Source organism: Panthera onca, unplaced genomic scaffold (assembly GCF_046562875.1).
Source record: "Panthera onca isolate mPanOnc1 unplaced genomic scaffold, mPanOnc1 haplotype 2 h2.h2tg000211c_path, whole genome shotgun sequence".
In the NCBI taxonomy this organism is placed as follows: domain Eukaryota; kingdom Metazoa; phylum Chordata; class Mammalia; order Carnivora; family Felidae; genus Panthera; species Panthera onca.
The window spans coordinates 35,474-55,049 of NW_027675840.1; the positions used below are offsets into that span (position 1 = coordinate 35,474).

Here is a 19,576-nt window from a genome sequence, read left to right on the forward strand (position 1 = left end):
GGTATTCCGGGGTATAGACAGCATATTTTCTTTATCCATTCATCAGTGATAGGTATTTGGGGTCTTTTCATAACTTGGCTATTGTTGATTGCACTGCTATAAACATTGGAGCGCATGTGCCCATTGGAATCAGCATTTTGATATCCTTTAGAGAAATATGAGCTTCCTAATAGTATACTTCAAGAGGAAAGAAAAGGTATCTTGTAGAAAGGTCTAAGAATCAAAATGAATGGGTAAGGTCCACTGTATGGTAATAGAACGTAATGGTGGACATGGGACTAAAAGAACTATATCATCATTGGCAATATTGGTTTTAAGAGTATTCAAATATAATTAAAGGTGTTATTTTGTTATTTCACACATTTTTTTAATGGGTAAAAAAAAAAGGATCCAGTTGTTTTTTTTTTTTGTTTTGTTTTGTTTTTTGTTTTTGTTTTTTTTTTTTGCAGCGTTAACTTTTTAAAAATGGATGACATTTTCATTGGAGAATATTAGTTATTCTTGTATCAGAGATGATTAGCACCGAAGGGCTGATAGTGGCATAGACATTGACCACAAGCTTCTGGATACCCAAGATGACTGAGTTATTCACCCAAAACAGTATTGCCAATGATGACATGATAAGGTTCATCCAGTACATGACCGCGAAGAAACTCACCAGCAGCATAATTGTGTGTGTGTGTGTGTGTGTGTGTGTGTGTGTGTCTCTTTTCTCTGGGGAGACTCTTGTGGAGAAGTTGGTGATATGAAGGTGCTGGGACCGTCTATGAGGCTTGAACAAGAGAATTACCATGTATGCACTTGAACGAAGCATGATCCCTATAAAGGTGATATCACAAGATGTTTTCAGGGTGGAAAACAGTTCATGAATAATAGATTTCATGGGGGAGAGTGAGCAAAGTTTGCTGAGAGACAGCAGTTGTATCTGGTTCACATTGGAAGAAGCCATAGTGTAGAAGATCAGGTAACTACTGCAAGACAAACTGTGGCACCATGAGAAGACAAAAATATAGATCACATAATTTGTGAATTTATGTTTAAAACAGGACAAACAGGAGGTGCTAGGGCTGATGGTGATGGCTTGACTCATGGTCAGTAAGTAGGTGTATAGATGGAGAGACTCCTCCTCACCCTGTACATGTAGAAAAATACCTTAGATTTGAGGTCATTCTGAGAAAACAGTGAGTTAAACAGGTCTGGAGACAACAATCACAGTATCATGAGGAGCATCATTATTTGGACAAGGGGTAAGTGACATGTGATCAGGTCAGTAGGCTTAGGTCTGCGATTCAGAAGTGTGAAGATGTGGAAGAAAATGAGAAAAAAGTTGGCTGAAAGTCCAATGCCAGCTTGAAAAAAAAACACATTATTTAATGGTAAAAATAAGGGAACAGAGATGGTCTTAATGACATAAGTAATAAATGTTTTGTATATCTGGGAAAAAAATAAACTACTTATCACCAATGTTCTTTCTTCAGGAGTCAAAATCCTCACAGCCATTAGGGTTTTCACCTCATTATTTTTAGAAATTGCCTCAGCAATATTTTCTAGACCAAATGACTTTAGTATATATCAAACACCAACACACTCACAGTCATGCCTACATAAGGTTTCCATTATGAATATTCCTATTGTACCCGAGTCCTCCTCTTTGCAAAACATTTTTCTTGTTTTATGTTAACTTACTTAATATTTAGCACCCATGACAGTGATGTGCATATAAAATCCAAAAAAAAGATAGTTATAAGGAAAACTGAATTTTTTTTACAAATAAGAAAGACTAATCTAAGCAAATAATGAGAAAAAAAGTAATTTCCAAATTGAGTTTTTGTCTCATTGCATCACTTTGATATTTTCTAATTTTCTTATTTTCCCAAGTTTGTGGTCCATTGTGATTATATGTGACATATTTTAACAATCCCATATATTTCTGTATTTTATTTATTTTAAATTTTTTAATGTTTGTTTATTTTAGTGAGAGAGATAGATTGAGCATGGGAGGGGCAGAGAGAGAGAGAGAGAGAGAGAGAGAGAGAGACAGAACCTGAAGCAGTCTCCAGGTACCAAGCTGGGAGCACAGAGCCCGATGTGGGGTTTGAACCCACGAACCATGAGATCGTGACCTGAACTGAAGTCAGCCGCTTAACTGACTGAGACACCCAGCCTCCCATAATTTCTGTATTTTAAACAAGGATATTAGTAATCTTGCCAGCCTCCATAAAATTATATTCCATTTTCCATTAAATCCAAAATATTTCCAGGTTCTGGCGATAAAGACACAAAAGTAGTTGTGGGAAAAGAATTATTCTCCTTAACTCAACACTATCAAAATTATCTTCCCACAACTACAAATTGATCCTCTCCCAGTTTAATTTCCATTCCAGAGATCTCTAATGTAAATTATTTACATCTCAGGAGTTAAATGCTAGCCCAACTATCAATTATCAAAAAGATAAAAACAACATTTATCTATTGTGTTACACTCATGAAGTTGCATAGAAATAACTATATATTAATTCCTTTTTTTGAAACTTTACTTAATATAGGTCTATATCCATATGCCTTGAAAAATTCTTAGGGTATCAAGAGTAAAATATTTCCTCTAAAATATCTCAAATCATAATTTTTACAGTTTGTAACTGAATAATTTTGCACCTAAGATTTTATATTATTTTTCTGGAAGCAGGCATAATTATTTTATCAATATGAATTAATGCATGATTTACAAAATTTAAGCTGTATGGTGCAGTATAGTGAAAGACCATCACAATCACAGATTACTCTGAGGTGGAAAAATGTTCAATTATATATTCAGGGCATTTATAACTATACTGGTCAATACATAAAAATATAAGAGACGATACAGAAATGTTTGCTATTAATGTTATTGGCTCATGCTTGGAAATTAATGTCTGAGGTTGAACATTTTCTAAAATTGCCTCCCAAGCAGGAGTTTATAAAGGACACATTTTGTAGTGGATTTAATGGATTTTACATTTTCTTCATAAGCCTGACCTAAAAAGGGACACATTTACCATATCTGTAAGAACTAAACAACTGATAAAGACCACCAAAATACATCTGCAACCTCAGCATTGATGGGTTCTATTTTTACGTGGTATACAGGAAAAGCAAGAGGAAAACATTCATTTAATGGCACAATGCTTTCCACATTAAAAGGATCATGCTCCAGTACCATAACAGAATATATGGGCATAAGAGACTTCTTACAGATAAATTTACTTGTTAACAATATATCTGAATCATTTTATTAATATACCACACAAAGCTTATGGCACATCATGTAGAGAGATAAATAAAGTAACATAAATAAGAATTCTAATACTTTTTTAAAATTTCTAATTAATTAATTTTTGTATATATGATTTATTGTTAAATTGGTTTCCATACAGCACCTAGTGCTCATCCCAACAGGTGCCCTCCTTAATGCCCATCACCCACTTTCCCCTCTCTCCCACCACTCCCATCAATCCTAGAGGCAAACTATAAGAGACTCTTAAATACTGATAATAGTTTTTTTTTTTTTTAAATCTCACACCAAGCTGTCTCCAGTTTTTGCTTTCTAATTCATATCTTTCATTTTGTAAATGACTATGTCACTGACAAAATCTTTGATCTTCTGGATCATCAAATGTTATGTTTCTCCAGGGAGGCTCTTCAGCTCAATAAGGCTGAGTCTGGACAGCAAACTAATTATGGTTCCCATGGATTAGGGTGTAAACTGTAACTTCATTCAGTACAAATTGTGAAAATTTAATAACTTCTAGAACCAAACAACTGATAGTTGTCATCAAGATATCAGAAGGTCATCTTTGTTTCACTTTAAACTTAATGATGTGTTTTCTGTTTTTAAAAAATAGCCTATAGCTCCACGATGGAAGGATGTTAGGATTTGCAATAATATAGTAATGACCCAGAAGAATTCGAACAAAATTAATCCATGACTGTCATCTATAGATGGCTTGAGTGCGAAGTATAATTGGATCCAAAGTGATACATTGAGAACTTAAAATCAGACGTGCATGTGATAATTTACTATGTGACAATAATGGGCTGGACGAGCTAAGTGACTTGCATCTGATCCCTCACAGAAGGCAAAATGCAGGTCAAATTTATGCTCTTGCATTGAATTTTACCCAGCCTATAATAAATATTGGAAGTCCCAAAGTATGTACACAATACCAGATAATGGTGTGGGAAATAACACTGTTACATGTACCAGACAGAAGACCGATCATAAAGTCTATGGGTTTACATCAGCTGTCTGGAGTAAAGAGGACAATAATAAAGAAAAAAAATACATAAATTTCAAGAACTTAAGGACTATTTTGTGTAGATGAAAATGCTTTTTGAAGTAACAGAATTTTGTAACATCTGTTTTACCAAATTTTTAATAATCCAATTTTAAATTTGCATTATTTTATGAAGTACAAGATGTTGGCACACTCACTTCCCATTATAGTTTTCAGAATATTATCTCTACAATAAAATATTACGTTTGTTTGGGGTGCCTGGGTGGTTCAGTTGGTTAAGCATCAGACTTCATCTCAGGTCAGGATCTTGCAGTCCGTGAGTTCGAGCCCCGCGTCGGGCTCTGGTCGATGGCTCAGAGCCTTGAACCTGCTTCCAATTCTGTGTCTCCCTCTCTCTCTGCCCCTCCCCATTCATGCTCTGTTTCTCTCTGTCTAAAAAATAAATAAACGTTAAAAAATTAAAAAATATATTATGTTTGTTTTATTACTATACAAATAAAAAGTATCATTTTAGCGATCAATCTCATATTATATGAACAGCATTGTATATTCTATGACTGGACATCGTAACACATAAAGTGATTGTTGGAATTGTATGTAACTAAATGAGGGGATATTTTTTGGTTCAGTGGCAATAGGTTTCTACCTGAGAAGTACAGCTGCCAATTTCAGGAAAAGAAAACACCATTCTCATTAAAATTAGTTCCATAATAATTTATTTTTAAAAAAGGTACAAGTCCCAAATTAATAAATATAAGAATCGGAAGTCATTGAATAACTGAAATGCATGTAGTAGTCTGGCAATGGATCTTAGAGTAGGGTAAAGCTGAAACCACTATGTTTGCTGACAAGGAGATTTGTAACTTCTAGATATTTAATTCTTAGTTTCCCTGGGGAAAATCATAAGAAGGAAATACTGCAGAATTAGGAGACAGAAAAAATGCTGGAAGAGATTTATCAGAAATATCATGCAATAAATTTTGGAAAAATGTAAAAATCTTGGTGGTGTGCCTTTCTGGCCAGCACAACAGCGGATGACAGAAAAGCATAACACTTTTTTATTCCAAGATCTTGCAAAGTATTTTATCATTGTGACTCTGTTCCACAAAGTAATCAAAGGGAGTCACATCAAGTGTATACAAAAATTAACAAGTAGGGATATCACCAATTTTGAAACTGGAATTTGGAGGAGTATATTCTGTTTTCTAAGTATGTTAATTAGAATCAGTCAAGCTGTCTCTTTCTTGACACAATCCTCCCTAATTGCATGAAGGGTAGACTTTTTTTTTTACATGAGTTCTCTCTTGAAATCTTAACATTTTCTTATATCCAGAGGCATAGAGGGTTTTTACTGTTTGAAATCCAAGAGAGCTTGATGTCCTCATGCAAATAGGCAATGACACTTATCATCATATCTTTCTCTATCCTACACCAATTCTTTCTCATACTTTTAGAGCATACACACTGGAAGACACTATGCCAAATGAATTCACTTACTGTAGTTATGGATTTTAATAATAAAATTATAGTTTACCTGCACATTTGTCAGTAAAAGTTCCAATGAACAAATAACAATTTGAAGTGTTCAGAAGAAACAGCATGGTCACAATATTTAGAAAATAAATTTTATCATAAGATAATGCTTTGTCTTTCCATTTTGCCAAACTGTTGCTCTGTTCTTAATCTATCTCAACAAAATTAATGTAAAGGACATCTTATGACTTACTATATTTAAAATATGTGAACAGAATTTATTTTAGGAAATAATGGAATTTGAAACCATGCAGACTAAGCATTCTTGTATTATTCATGTATGAATATTCATCATATCATGTACTATCTTCATTATTTCTGCAAATATTATATAAGTGCCAGAAAGTGGAATTCCCAGATCAAATTTTTGTAAACAGGAAAATTTTGCTATGTTAGAACCCACTATAAAGGAATAAAATAAAATATTTACATTAATATGCTAATATAGAATTCATGTAAAAATGTTTAAAACATCATTTTTATGACCTAATAATTGTAATGAGTCCCAAAATGTTAAAAATGATTTAAAGGAACGAAGTATAATTGTCATTTTGAGTTATTTCAGATTCCTTACATATTAAAACACATAATAACACCCAAACACATAAACTGAGAAAAAAATCGTATAATAAGAAAAAAAGAAAATCAATTCCAGTCAAAATATATCAAAAATTATAAAAATTATTCCAAAAATCTAAACGTTTTTAACCTCCCATGATTCATAAAATTGGTCTTTTAGTCTTATAACGTCTGCTGTATCTATGCTTTGCTGGAAAATGCCTGGAATTATAAAGAAGTTATAATTCTTTGTTAAGAACATCCTATCTAATCCCATCACCCACCTGCTTCTTGAGCAGTCTCGGTTAATGAGCCTGAGGAATAGACCCTCACCAGACTGTCTTTGGGGTGAGTCTGTTTGTGAGATGTGTCCCACATTATACTGTTAAAAGAGAAAGACTCCATTAGATCTTCTCCCTTCAGGTCCATAATTATCATGTCACCTGTAGAACTAGGACAAACCCTGGCTTGGAAATGCTATAGTTGGAGCCACGAAAGGGAAACTAAACTTATTTAACTCCTGGGCAAGAACAGACAAGGAGCAGTTGCTTTCCCAAATTTTCAATGTATGATCTCATTTTGCATGGCCACCTTGTCCCGGTGGATTGTATTGTTTTGGTTACTGTCAACAAATAATAATCAACCATCCTAATTTCAAAAGAAATAGAATACCATGGAAGATTCTCCAGGGCACCACATTAATTTAAGTGATTCCAAGTGTCTTTTACATGTTTCCCAACTGGTCTCTATTTAGGTCAAAACTAAACTACAAGCTCATTTGAGGAGTTAGGAAAATGTCCTCTCGTCCTGACCTGTACTGGGTAAAATCTTGTCCTCCTAAGAACACAGCTCTGGGAGGAAAAAGCAATCTGGCATGGGGAGAAAAATTCGGGCTGTTTTTCACTCCTCCATCCATTTTTCCAGGGGAACTTATAAGTGGCAGAAAGGACAGCTCCATCCAAGCAGAGATGGCGGTTGGAATATGAAATGTCTGTGCAAAGGTATCTAACTTTGATATGAAGTGTCAGGATCTCGTGGTGGTGTGTTATGCCTGGCCCATAACTTAGTCCGTTCTGATGCTTGTACCCAACAGGTTGTTTTATGTCACACACTCCGTATTAGACCAAACACTCCTTAGCAACTGCCATTTCTATTTTTTTGTCTGTGACACGGATCAACTCCATCTTTATTATAACTAACTTTAACCTTAACACTAACCATAGTTATGACTGACACGTTTCTGTTCCCTTTCTTTTCAAAACATAATTTTTCTTAAATTGGTGACTTTTGTATTTCTAAAGTTATGAATATATGAATAGGATACCAGTTCTTAGCCTGTTTGAACTCAACATAGTATACTTCTCACAAATCATTTTGTGCTTCTCCAAAAAAAAATATTCATTTGGCATGAGAAATACCTGTTTTACAGTATTCTACAGTCTAAAATTACAATTATTTCTGGCATGAAAATCAAGCTCAATCTATTATTCGCCACTATCACTATGACATTGCGAACCCAGGACAATTTCTTAGGTCTAGTATTTGTTAACATCTTTAAATCTCTTTAAACTCCTTCTTTTAAATTTTTTGTATAGACCTTTTGGGTTGTAAACTGGACCCTGTACTCACAGAGGACAAGAGATAAGAAAAAGAAAAAATATAGGCAGAACAGTCCAGATTGGTAGGTGGAAGATTTAATAAGCAGTAGCACATACAAAGTTCAGTTAGGTTGGCTGCAAGATGAGTAGATGAGTAGATCTCAGGATCCTCTCACCAAAATCTTAGAAGTTTACATAGCACATGACTGGGCTCACTCATGAACACCATCCAGATGGTCTCAAATACACTTTACTCTCCAAGGCTATGGTCCTTGAAATAGCTCCCACCATAGGATTGGTGTAGCATATACCATACAAAGACAGGGGAAAGGGTGAGGATTCTCTAAATGTCCAATTGTAGCTCACAGGCCAACCAACAGTCCTGTCCTCTTTATGACTGCCTGCAACAAGCACTCCAAAGTAAATAACAAAAAAACAACAATAACAAATGAACAAAGAAACAAAAACTTTTTCAACTAAGAATCCTGTACCCAGGAAACTACGAAAAATAAAAAGGAAGATATCCCAGAAAAAAGAAAACTTAAGTTAAATTGTTGCTAGCCACCTTATACACTAGAGGAAGTTATTCAGTTAGAAAACATATGACCACAAACAGAATACACATACTTGTGTGTGTATGTGTGCATGCACACACACACACACACATAGTACCAGTATAAATGCTTTTATAATTATAAAAGATGGTAGGGGAGCATCTGGGTGACTCAGTTAAGTGTCCAAGTTTGGCTCAGGTCATGATCTTATGGCTCCTGAGTGCAAGTCCCACATCAGGCCCTTTGCTTACATCTCAGAGCCTGGAGCCTGCCTTGGATTCTGTGTCTCCCTCTACCCTTCCCCATCATATAGTCTGTTTCTTTCAAACTAAGTAAACATTGCAAGAATTATAAAAAAAAAACACAGTAAGAATGTATATGTCTTGTCTTTTCTTAATTTACTTCAAGAAAAACATGTTTAAAATATGTATTTCTATTCTTATAGGACCAAGAATGCAATGCATATTTTAAAAATGTGTTTAATCAGGAGACTATAGATGCTGGAGAGGAAGTGGAGAAACGGGAACCCTCTTGCATTGTTGGTAGGAATGCAAACGGGTGCAGCCACTCTGGAAGACAGTGTGGAGGTTCCACAAGAAATTAAAAATAGATCTACCCTATGACTCAGCAATAGCACTTCTAGGAATTTACCCAAAGGATAAATGAGTGCATATTCATAGGGGGACATGAACCCAAATGTTTATAGCAGCACTTGCAAAAATAGCCAAATTATGGAAAGAGCCTAAATGTCCATCAAGTGGTGAATGGATAAAGAAATTGTGGTTTATATACACAATGGAATACTACTTGGCAATGAGAAAGAATGAAATATGACCTTTTGTAGCAACGTGTATGGAACTGGAGGGTATCATGCTAAGTGTAAGAAGCCAGGAAGAGAAAGACAGACACCATGTTTCACTCATATGTGGATCCTTAGAAACTTAACAGAAGACCATGAGGGAGGGGAAGGAAAAAAAAAGAGAGGGAGGGAGGCAAACCAAAAGAGGCTCTTAGAAACTGAGAATAAACTGAGGGTTGATGGGGGTGGGGGGGAGGGGAAAGTGGGTGATGGTCATTGAGGACGGCACCTTTTGGGATGAGCACTGAGTGTTGTGTGGAAACCAATTTGATAATAAATTTCATATTTAAAAAAAGGCAGAAGTATATTGCAATACAGGCCTACCTCTAGAAGCAAGAAAAATCTCAAATACAAAACCTAACCTTACACCTAAGGAAGCTAGAAAAGGAACAGGAAATAAAGCCTAAAGCCAGTAGGGCAAAGAAAACAATAAATATTAATGCAGGAATAAATGATGGAGAAACAAATGCAAATCCAGCATAACAGATCAATGACACTAAGAGGTGTTTCTTTGAATGAATTAATGAAATTTATTAACTCCTAGCCAGACTTATCAAAAGAAAAATAAAAGGACCCAAATAATACAAATGACAAATGAAAGAGGAGAAATCACAACCAACATTACAATCTGTGGTACAATCTGTGGTAAAATCTGTGGTACAATCTGTTTGTACCACAGAAATACAAACAATTTTAATGGTATATGATAAAAATGGATGCCAACAAACTAGGAAATCTGTAAAAAAAATTTAAATATCTAGAAACACACACTAAGAATAGTGAAACAGAAAGATATAGAAAATTTCTTAATAGAAAAATTCATAGCAAGGAAATAGAATCAATAATAATAATTAAAAAATCTCCCCAAAATTCCAGGGCCAGATTTCTTCCCATGGGATTTTTGCCAGCTATTTAAAGAAGAAATAATAGCCATTCTTTTCAAACTTTTCTACACAATCGAAATGGAAGGAAAACTTCTACACTCCTTCTATGATGCTAGAATTACCTTCAATCCAAAACCAGACAATGACCTGACTTAAAAGCAGAATTACAAGCCAGTGTCTTTGATGAAAATAGATGCAAAAATTTGAACAAGATCTGTCAAGTTGAATCCAACAATATATTAAAAGAATTGTTCACCAGTGTCAAGTGGGATTTATTCCTGGGCTGCAGGGGTGGTTCAATATTCATAGTTAATCAAAGTGATCCCCCACATCAATATAGAAAGGATAAGAAACCTCTCAATAAATGCACAAAAAGCAATTGATCAAATATAGCATCCTTTTTTTATTAAAAAAAAAAACCTCTCAACAACATAGGGATAGAAGGAACATACATATGAAAGACCCACAGTTAATATCATCCTCAATGCTGAAAAACTGACAGCTCTTCCTCTAGAGTCAGGAGCAAGACAGAGATGTCCAATTCCAACATTAATATTCAACATAGGAATGGAAGTCTTAGCTTCAGCAATAAGACAAAAATAAAGACATACAATCAGTAAGGATGCAGTCAATATTTCACTAATGGCAGATGAGTGATATTCTATACAGAAAACTTCAAAGACTATAAAAATCCGCTAGAACTGATACACAAATTCGGTAAGGTCCAAGGATACAAAATTAACGTATACAAAGTAATGAAGCAACAGAAAGTGAAATTGAGGAAGCGATCTGATTTACAATTGCGCTGAAAACAGTGATATCCCTGGGAATATACTTAACCAGAGAGTGAAAGATCTGTACTCTGAAAGCTATGACACACAGATGAAATAAATTGAAGATGGCACAAAGAAACAGAAAGACATTCTGTGATCAAGGACAGAACAACAAATATGGCTAAAATAGCTATACTACCCAAAGCAATCTACATATTTAATGTAATCCCTATCAAAATACCACTACCTTTTTTTCTAACGTTTATTTATTTTTTTGATAGAGAGACAGAGCATGAGTGGGGGAGGAGCAGGGAGAGAGGGAGACACAGAATCTGAAGCAGGCTCCAGGCTCCGAACTAACAGCACAGAGCCTGACTTGGGGCTCGAACTGACAGAATGTGAGATCATGACCTGAGCTGAAGTCGGAAGCTCAACCGACTGAGCTACCCGGGAGCCCCGTAAATACCACAGCATTTTTATAGAGCTAAAACTGTGAAATCCTGAAATGTGTATGCAACCACAAAAATTTCGAATAGCCTTTGCTTGAAAAAACAAAGCAAATTTGGAGGCAGAACAATCCTGGACTTCAAGTTATATGATTACAAAGCTGTAGGGATTAACACAGTATGGTAGTGGAACAAACATAGACACATACATCAATTGAATGGAATGGAAAACCCAGAAATGAACTGACAAATATATGGTCAATCAATCTTCAAGAATGCAGGAAAGAATAGCCAGTGGGAAAAAGACAGGTTTTTCAACATATTGTGTTGGGAACACTGGATAGTAACATGCAAAAGAGTGAAATTGGACCACTTTTTTACACCATACACAAAAATAGGGGCGTCTGGGTGGCTCCTTTTTTAATCATCCGGCTCAGGTCATGATGTCATAGTTCACGAGTTCAAGCGCCATGCTGGGCTCCATGTTAACAGTTCAGAGCCTGGAGCCTGCTTCAGATTCTGTGTTTCCCTCTCTTTCTCTCTTCCCCTACCCCATTTGTGCTCTGTCTCTCTCTCAAAAATAAATGAACACTAAAAAACCCTAAGAGTGTAGAAGACATGCATACACATTTTCCCTAAGAAGACATGCCAACAGCCAATAGCCAAATGAAAAGATGCTCAACATCACTTATCATGTACAAGCTCCAATGAACAGTACAATGAGATATCACTTTACACCTGTCGAATGGTTAAAATCAACAACACAAGAGGAGCACAGATTAGCGAGGATGTGGAGAAAGGAGAACCCTCATACATATTGGTGGGAATGTAAATTGGTGCAGCACATTATGGAGGTTACTCAAAAAGTTAAAAATAGAACTTCTCTACAACCCACCAATTGTACTACTAGGTGTTCACACAAATGACACACCAAGAGAATTTTAAAAAATTAAATAAATAAATAAATAAATAAATAAAGCAGTGATAGGGAAAGAGAGATGACCTACAGGGTTGAAAAAAAATCTGTTTAAAGCCAGTACACAGGGAAATATATATTAAAACCATTGTAGAAATTATTTAAGTTGGAATTGACCACAGAGGCAAAGTATATATATATATATATATATATATATTGAATAAGAGAAAATTAAAATATTTTAAAAGTCTTTATTCTCAATAGGAGATCCCTAAAAGTCCACTTAAGGAAGACTTTTTTTTCTATATGAAAGTCTGAAAATCAAAATGAGTACAAGATTTGGTATGGGAAAGTCAAATCATGCTGCACATTGGGTGAAGGAGCAAGAGTGACATCAGTGAGGTTGCATCAAAATTATCATGGAAAATAAACTGAGGGTTGATGGGGGAGGAGGGAGGGGAAAGTGTGTGATGGGCATTGAGGAGGGCACCTGCTGGGATGAGCACTGGGTGTTGTATGGAAACCAATTTGACAATAAATTTCATATTTAAAACATTATCATGGGGGATCATGTACTGAAGTCCTCATGTACCACATGGATATCCTCCCATAAGTTGAAAAATATTTAGGTCCTCAAAAATGAAGAAATTTCCACTCAGGATGTTATCAAGATATCTGCAGTATCAAGACATCCTGTTAAAATTCACCAAATAACTCTCCATCACTTTTCACTTTATTTTTCCTTGATACGTGCACAATCATTTCTGTATTTATTTTAGTCCAGTGATGAGTTGAATGCTGCAAATAAAATAGAACAAAAAGCCACATTCACTCCAGTTTTGGTTTTTTGTTATGGAATAGTGTTCAATTATATCTTCAAAATCACTTATAACTAGATGACCAATAAATATAAATACATAATCGGATGCAGAAATGTTGACATTTTTTTCTCTTAGCACATGCTCAGAATCCCATGCTTGAGATAGAACATTGGTCTAAAAAATCTAAGGTAACCTAGTATGGTGTAAATTTATTTTAAAATGTATAGTTGATTATGATTGATACTATTTTTTACCAAGCCTAATCTAATAGATGGACACATATGTTGTATGTGATAGAACAAGACAACTGATAATTCCCACCAACATACATTTGAAACCTCAGTACATTTTTTTTATTGTCCTGGTGGACTCAGGGGAAGCACTATAGGATGTTGACTTAAAGGAATAAGGATATTCATTTTCCAAGGAACAGTGTCCTTCGACATGTAGCCAGAGAATGTTTAGGCATAATCTAACCATCAATATAAGTATAATTATTGATTAACTCCATATATGAGGAGTACATAACTGATATGTGGATATACCACATACATCAGAAGTCCTTCAACAACAAAATGATTAGATAAAATAACATTCAAAAGAATTTAAATCCATTATATTTAAGTTCCAAGGGATATTCAGCTCATCTACTGTAATTCATGCCCCTTATTCTGTAAATGATGATTAAATCCTGAAAAAGAGTTTATCTTCTTGACCATCATATGCATTGTTTTTGCTATGAGACTCTTGAGGACAGCATGGACTGGAAAGTAACGTGGTTCCCACTCATTTGGGCGGGCAGCTAAATTATAATGAAGTTTAGTGTATATTTGGAAATTTATATCTACCGCGGGAACTGAGTAACTAATAGTTCCCAGGAACGAACATACTTGTACACCTCAATTTTTAAAATTTATCTAAATGCTTAACTCTGTGTCTTGCATTTTTCTTTGATGAATTTGGAAACTCCAACATGAACAAATTGTGGAATTTGCAATAATATAGTGATGATATGGGAAAAAATGAAATAAAGAAAAAATGCATAGAGGTCACCTAGAGATAGACCAGAGTGTGAAGGAAAATGGGGTCCTATTAGATACATTAACAACTTTTACATCTAAATGCATATAGGAGCACTCACTATGAACAGTGATAAATTTGCTGTTGAAGAAGTGATGTTCCTGAACATTCGTAGAAGACAGATAATAAAAGTCAAGTTTATCTTCATTCCACTGGCTTTCATTTTAGGAAATTCTCAATATTACAAGTCCCCAAATATATGCATAATTTTGAATATTTCTAGGAAAAAATGGCACTGAATGGATGAAACAAGACACTAACCATAAAGTTTGGACTTAGATCAGTTCATTGAACTAGAGATGTAATAAAATGAAGAAGATTTTTACAAAAAAGCATGTGCTATTTTTCATAGGATGAATATGTTCTTTTGAAAAAAGGAAAGTTTGATAAAATCTGTTCCCTTATATTGACAATAATATGGGATTGTTAGAATTATGTTATATAAGGATTACAATTATTTTTACAGATATTTGCGTTCAGTCTGTTGTATATTTATTTAAATATATGATCCACATGACAAGATAACATACTGTGTTCTGCTTATGATTACACTAATAAAGACTTTCGTTTTCATTATATTTACCATATTCTATGAATATCATTGTGAGACTTGTGAGTGGACACTGACAGAATTATGTAATTTTGAGGGTTTCTGGTAATGGAAACAATGACATTATTTAGTAACATGGAAAACAGAGCTAAGAATGCCAGGAAAGGAAATCATTTTCCTCACCAAGGTTAGTCATAAGAAGAACTTTGTTGAGTGTACAAATGCCAAAGAAGAAATCAGATACCCATATAAAATTGAATAAATAAATTCATCTATGATTGTGTAGCAATTTATTTAGTGTGGGGTGAAGCTAGAAACACATTGTTTCCTGAGACGGTATTTATAATTTCCAGACATTAATTTCTCAGTTCCCGTATGAAAAATAAAAGAAGGGAAAGTGTTCGTTCACTGAACAAGTAAGAGACAAAAACTTCCAGAAGGCTTTGATTACAATCGTATTAAATAATCAGTAAACTACAAGACTCCTGACTAGCGGTGTTTTTTTCTGACCACCACATCTCATGTTTTTCCATACCTTAGTAGGTAAAATCCCTACATATTTATATTAAAGGATCTTCATTTTCCAGAACCTTATATAACTACAAGGTTAAAAGAGTAAAGGCACATGATTAAAGTATTCTAAATCAGTTCAAAGGAATTCTGTTTTAAAGATAAAAGATCTGGGGTGCCTGGGTGGCTAAATCGGTTGGGCGTCTGGGTTTGGTTCAGGTCATGATGTCACAATACCTGGGTTTGAGACCCCCATCGCGCTCTGTGCTGACAGTTCAAAACCTGAAGCCTGCTTTGGATGCTGTTTCTCCCTCTCCCTGCCCACCCCTGGCTCACTCTCTGCCTCTCTCTCAAAAATAAATAAAGAATTTTTTTTGAAAAGAGATAAAAGATGTCTTATTAAAAACATATAGAAGTGACCTTGGGAAAAACAAGTAAAATAAGAAAAAGACAAGTGTATTTGCAATTCAAAACAATCACAAATTTATAAAGGTGTTTTCAAAAATCTATAAATTTATTGTCTCATAAGATTTAAAAAAGTGGTCTTTCTACTCTGAAACCTCTACTGTATGTGTTATAACTCACTAAGAGGTTGAATATGTGAATTGGATTCCCTTAACATCTTTTTGAAAGAATTTTCCTTATCTCACCTCCCGTCTTGAGTTTTGAACATTCATTTTAATAAAACTGAGAAATACAGACTTACTTGACTGTCATTACAGTGCATTCATGTTTATAAGAAGAGGCCGGTTCAAGATAGTTTTAAGGAAGGGATTTCAGTTGCTCATCTCCATAATTATCGTGTCATCCATAGAAGCTAAAGAAGACCTGGTGTTTGGATGGTTAGACATAGGAGCCACCAAAGGGAAAAACTGAGCTTATTTCTGGAGAACAACAAAGAAGGAAGAGCATCTGGGTTCCAAGCTTTCCCATGGGTGAACTTGTTTTCCTATGTCACCTTGCCCTGGTAGATTGTATTGTCTCAATTCTTGTCAACAAAATTTAAAACAGTAACTCTTACTTCTGATTAATAGAATAGCATGTCACATTTCCTTAATGCACCCTACAGGTTCAAATACTTTCTAGTGGTCTGCACACATGTTCCCCATTAATCTCTATTTTCAGATGAGAATTAAGAACCTGCCTTCTCATCCAGACCTCAAAGTACAGTTGTATAAGCTGAGAAAACAGCTTTGGAATAAAACAGACACCATTCATTATTTTAATGGTGGTTATGTTACAGTGAACACTGAGTAAGAAATTATGTAAACATATAAAAATCTATGTCATTCTTAGAGAGCTAACTAAAAAAGGACAATGTACCTAGAAAAGAGAGAATGAAGTTGAGGGCAGGAAAAAAACAGTTGAGAAGACAGGACTAAGGAAGTTCTTAGGGGGAAGGAGACTTTGGAGGGAACAACCTCAAGAAGTAAGGGCATGAGTGCTGTTGGAACCAGAAAGAAAAAAATCGCAGTCAGAAGGAAAAGGTGCAAACAACTGCAGTGGAAATTGCGCCTGGAATGGAGAAGTAATTTCACGTCCTCAAGTGTAGTGTAGTACAGAAGGCTCATAAAATAAGCATCAGCTGAAGAAAAGATCAGGGCTCCTTAGTAACTTAGAGGTGGAAAAACAGGATGAAAAATTTACTTTGAGATTAGAAGCCAGTGGAGGGTTTTGACCAAAGGAATGACATATGCAACCTGATATTGTGACAGTGTCACTGTGGCTGCTTGGTTGAAAGATCAGAGTGCAGAGTGGGGTGGAATCTGGAAATTCAGTAAAAGATGTTAGTGAAGTCAAACTTCCAGTCTTCGCAGATAACATGATACTGTACATGGAAAAGTCAAAAGACTCCACCAAGTAACTGCTAGAGCTGATACATGAATTCAGCAACGTCGCAAGATATAAAATCAATGTGTAGAAATCAGTTGCATTTCTATACACCAATAATGGAGCAGCAGAAATAAATATCAAGGAATCAATACCATTCCCAATGACACCAAAACCCATAAAATACCTAGGAATAAACCTAAGCAAATAGCTAAAAGATCTATATGATGAACAGTATAGAAACCTTATGAAATAAATTGAGGAAGACACACAAAAAAATGGGAAAACATTCAATGCCTATGGATTGGAAGAACAAATATTATTAAACTGTAGATACTACCCGAGGAAATCTACAAATTCAGTGAAATCCCTATCCAAATAACAGCAGCATTCTTCACAGAGCTAGAGCAACAATTCTAAAACTTGTGTGCAGCTACAAAAGACGCTGAATTTGCAAATAATATTTAAAAAGAAAACCAAGGCTGGAAGCATTCACAATCCTGACCTTTAACCTATAGAACAAAGGTGTAGTAATAAGGACAGTATGATATTGTCACAAAAACAGACACATAGATCAATGGAATAGAATAGAGAACCCAGAAATGGACACACAAATATATGGCCAACTAATCATGGACAATCCGGAAAGAGTATGCAATGGAAAAAAAGACACTCTCTTTATCAAATGGTGCTGCGTGAATTGGACAGCAACATGCAGAATAATGAAGCTGGACCAATTTCTTACACTATACACATAAATTCAAAATGGATGAAAGACCTAAATGTGAGACTGGGAACCTTCAAAACCCTACAGGAGAAAGCAGGCAGCAACTTTTTTGACCTTGGTCACAACAACTTCTTAATTGACATGTCTCCAGAATCCAGGGAAATTAAAGCAAAAGTGAACTATTGGGACCTCATCAAGTTAAAAGTTTCTGCACAACAAAGAAAAAAATCAGCAAAACTAAAATGTAACCGATGGAATGGGAGAAGATATTTGCAAATGACATATCAGATAAAGGGTTAGTACCCAACATCCAAAAAGAACTTACCAAACTCAACACATAAAAAACCCAAATATTCCAGTGAAGAAATGGGTGGAAGTCATATGTAGACACTTTTCCAAAGAAGACATCAGATGGTTAACAGACACATGAAAAGATGCTCAACAACACTCATCATCAGGAAAATACTATTCAAAACCATGATGAGATACCATGTCACGCCTGTCAGAATGGCTAAAATTAACAACTCAGGCAATAACAGATGTGGGCAAGGATGTGGAGAAAGGGGAACCCTGTTGCACTGTTGGAGGGAATGCAAACCATTGAAGCCATTCTGGAAAACAGTGTGGTTCTTAAAAAAAATTAAAAATAGAGATACCCCGAGACAATGACAATTGCACTAGTAAGAAGTTATCCAAAGAATACAAAAGTGCTGATTTGGAGGAGCACATGTATCCCAATGTTTATGGCAGCATTAGCAACAATAACCAAATTATGAAAAGACCCCAAATGTCCATCAACTTATGAATGGATAAAGGATGTGGTACATAGATACAATGGGTACATATTCCATGATGAAAAGAATGAAATCTTTCCATTTGCAACAAGCCAAATAAGTCAGTCAGAGAAACACAGATATCATATGATTTCACTCATATGTGGAATTTAAGAGACTCAATAGGTGAACATAAGGGCAGGAATAGAAAAACAAGATAAAGGCAGAGAGGAATGCAAACCATAAGAGACTCTTAAATCCAGACAACAAACTGAGGGTTAACTGGAAGGGGTACAGGATGAGTTACATGGGTAATGGGAATTAAGGAGGGCATTTTTCAGGATTAGCACTGGGTGTCATATGTAAGAGATGAATCCCTGGGTTCTACTCCTGAAGCCGAGATCACAGTGTATATTAACTAACTTGCATATAAAACAAAATGAAATTAGCAAGACATAAACAGATATCACTTAAAACATGGGGGAAAATGATGCTAATGAGAAATTAAATGGAAATGGTGGTCACAGGGTCCTGGATGCTTGTAGAAAGTTGGTCAGTGTGTTTTAATTATGGTCTTCTTTTGTAGATTGGACAATTATGCTAACTAAGGATAAGCTGTAAGCAAAAGAGAGGAGCCAAAAAGTTAAAAGGTTTTGATCTTGGAAATTAGAAGGTGAATTTGTAATTAGCAGAGATGGAAATGACAATGGGAGAAATTTGGAGGGAGGGAATTCAGATTGTAAATTCTGGACTTGTTAAATTTGAAGCGTCTTCCAGGAAATGAAGACAGCTGAGAGTGGGGTCCCAGACAGCATGTGATGAGAAGCATCCAGAGAAGAAGCATCAGGTGTGTGGTTCAGATGGGGAAGAAAGCTAAACCTGGGATCTGA

The 19,576-nt window shown here is 35.2% G+C and overlaps 1 protein-coding gene across 1 annotated transcript; it reads right to left on the bottom strand.

The window, feature by feature from the left end:
• Window positions 1–478: 478 nt before the first annotated feature.
• Window positions 479–1,090, bottom strand: LOC145715223 (vomeronasal type-1 receptor 90-like). Its single transcript, XM_081794916.1, has one exon. The coding sequence runs from the start codon at window positions 1,088–1,090 to the stop codon at window positions 479–481; it is 612 nt and encodes a 203-aa protein (XP_081651042.1).
• Window positions 1,091–19,576: the final 18,486 nt, after the last annotated feature.